At 43.6% G+C, this 2,116-nt stretch overlaps 1 protein-coding gene across 1 annotated transcript; it reads right to left on the minus strand.

Annotated features, from left to right (window-relative positions):
- Nucleotides 1-248: 248 nt before the first annotated feature.
- Nucleotides 249-1,181, minus strand: LOC121917695 (taste receptor type 2 member 10-like). The gene has a single exon (XM_042443816.1). The coding sequence runs from the start codon at nt 1,179-1,181 to the stop codon at nt 249-251; it is 933 nt and encodes a 310-aa protein (XP_042299750.1).
- Nucleotides 1,182-2,116: the final 935 nt, after the last annotated feature.

Below are 2,116 nucleotides of genomic sequence, written 5' to 3' on the forward strand. Positions count from 1 at the left end.
CGTGCACCACACCGCCACTGCATGCACGTGCCACGCTGTTTTCTATGGTGGGGGTGGTCCAGAAAGGATCTCCCATGTAAGGAGAGGGCCCACTGTATTAGACTATATCAATGGAGGTAAGACACAGAGCTGGGATGAGCCCTGAATCTGGTTAAGAAGAAGCACGCGCGCACACACATACACAGAGCATGGTCCACTCTTGAGGACATACGCAAAAAGAGTGCATGTCTTCTGCCCTTTTCATCTCTTTATGAAGTTCTTTGTCTGATATTCAGAATGCAAGCAGCCATTTCTTTCAGTTTTGGATTGGTCAATATTAATATGATGGAGTGTGCAGAAGGAAATGTGGTTGTCATGGTTTTCAGAGCTAGTATCTCAGTGTTTCTAAACGTGATACCATTTACTGCAAATGTTATAATGATGCTGAAATATAGAAAGAAGAGGAAGACATAAAACAACAAGAATATTATGACTTTGATATGGACCTGAGTGCTGAGGTCTGTAACTCCAGCACCACTCTTCTTCAAATTCTTTATGTGCTTCCAAAGGGAGTTAACTAAAAGAATGGATGCAGCTATGCTTATGGTGCAATTTATACAAGTATAAGCAAACATCAGAGGAAGAAAAATAAAGAATATTTTGTGATAAAACCCACTGTGGATGTCACTTCCTGGCAGAGTTTCTGATAGATTTCCACACTTTTTGTGCCCAAAATATTCAACCAGTGGAAGAAGAAAGGAGATACTGGAAATGACTATTGACATTCCAAGCAGTCTGGGTGCAAGCATATTGATTCTTGGCTTCAGCCAGAGGAGGACACGATTGGCAAAGTTAGTGATCTTCACACAATAGAAAACACTTAGCCATGTGGCAGACCAGAGGCTGGCCATGTTGAAAAACAGACTGATAATATTGATTGCTGCCTGTCTGGAAGACTCCACATGTGTTTCTGGGGAGATGAAGTACAGAAGGGCGTTCACTGAGTATAGCAGCTGCATCACAAATCTGGATGTGCTCAAACTTATCAAGAGGAATTCACAAGTCAATATCTTTTTGTTTTGAAGCCATTGTTGTCCCTGCACAGCTGTGATAAATCCATTCCCTAAAAGACAAACGATGGATACAATTCCTGTAAAGGCCCACAAGAGTATATCCAGTGGAGATGCTGAGTTGGTAAACATTCTTGTCATTTTCCTAAAACAAGAAAAAAACCAAGAGGATGTACCTGTGTGTGATTTACCTGGTTTATCTGTGATGTTTGGCAGAGGAAACTCTGCTGTTTGGAGCTTTTTAAATAGACAGATCATAATATGGAAAGCAATGCAAATCTAAGGGCTTATTCCCACTATCAAATAAGGCAAATTCCATTTGGTGCAAATGACCCTCGTTCCTATTTGAAACTGGTTCCTGTTGTGATGTGATTGAATCCTGTCATGATGAAGCGAGACAAAGCCAAAAGAACTGTTTTTTCCAGCCACTAGTTTAAAAGAGGTTCTTTTGAAAAGAAGCGATTCCAAAGAGTGTCGAACAAGTGGGAACGACACAGATTGGAATCGCAGCATTTTGGATGGAAGGGACCAATGGCAGAGGGGCATGGACGTAGCTAAGCAGGGGGGGGGGGTGGGGGGGCCCGGCCCCCCCCTTGAGGCGGGGGCAGTGCCTGTTCAAGCTCCTTCCTCCTGCTTCCTCCTTCCGTCGGAGCGGGCTCAGGAGGGGGGGGAGTGGGCGGGTATCCCTCCCTGCGACTTCTTTCCTCCTCTTTCCCTCTCTTCTTCTGTGCTTTTGCCAGAAAAAGGTCTCTGTTCGGGAGAGGAAGAGGAGGAGGAGGAGGAGGAGGAGGAAGAAGGGAAGGAAGACACACAGGAAGGAGGGGAAAAGGAAGGAAGAATGATATAAAGGAAGGGAGAGAGAACTACAGAAGGAAACGAAGGAAGGAAGGAAGGAGGAAGAGGAAGAGAAAGGAAAGAAAGAAGGAAGGAAGAAAGGAGAAGGAAGAAAAAGGGAGGGAAAAGGAAAGAAAGAAGGCTCTAAAAGGAAAGAAAGAAGAAAGAAAATGTGACTTCTGACTTTCCTTTCAGCATTTATATCCATATACAATATAGTAAAATATACAAAT

Source organism: Sceloporus undulatus, unplaced genomic scaffold (assembly GCF_019175285.1).
Source record: "Sceloporus undulatus isolate JIND9_A2432 ecotype Alabama unplaced genomic scaffold, SceUnd_v1.1 scaffold_183, whole genome shotgun sequence".
NCBI classification, from domain to species: domain Eukaryota; kingdom Metazoa; phylum Chordata; class Lepidosauria; order Squamata; family Phrynosomatidae; genus Sceloporus; species Sceloporus undulatus.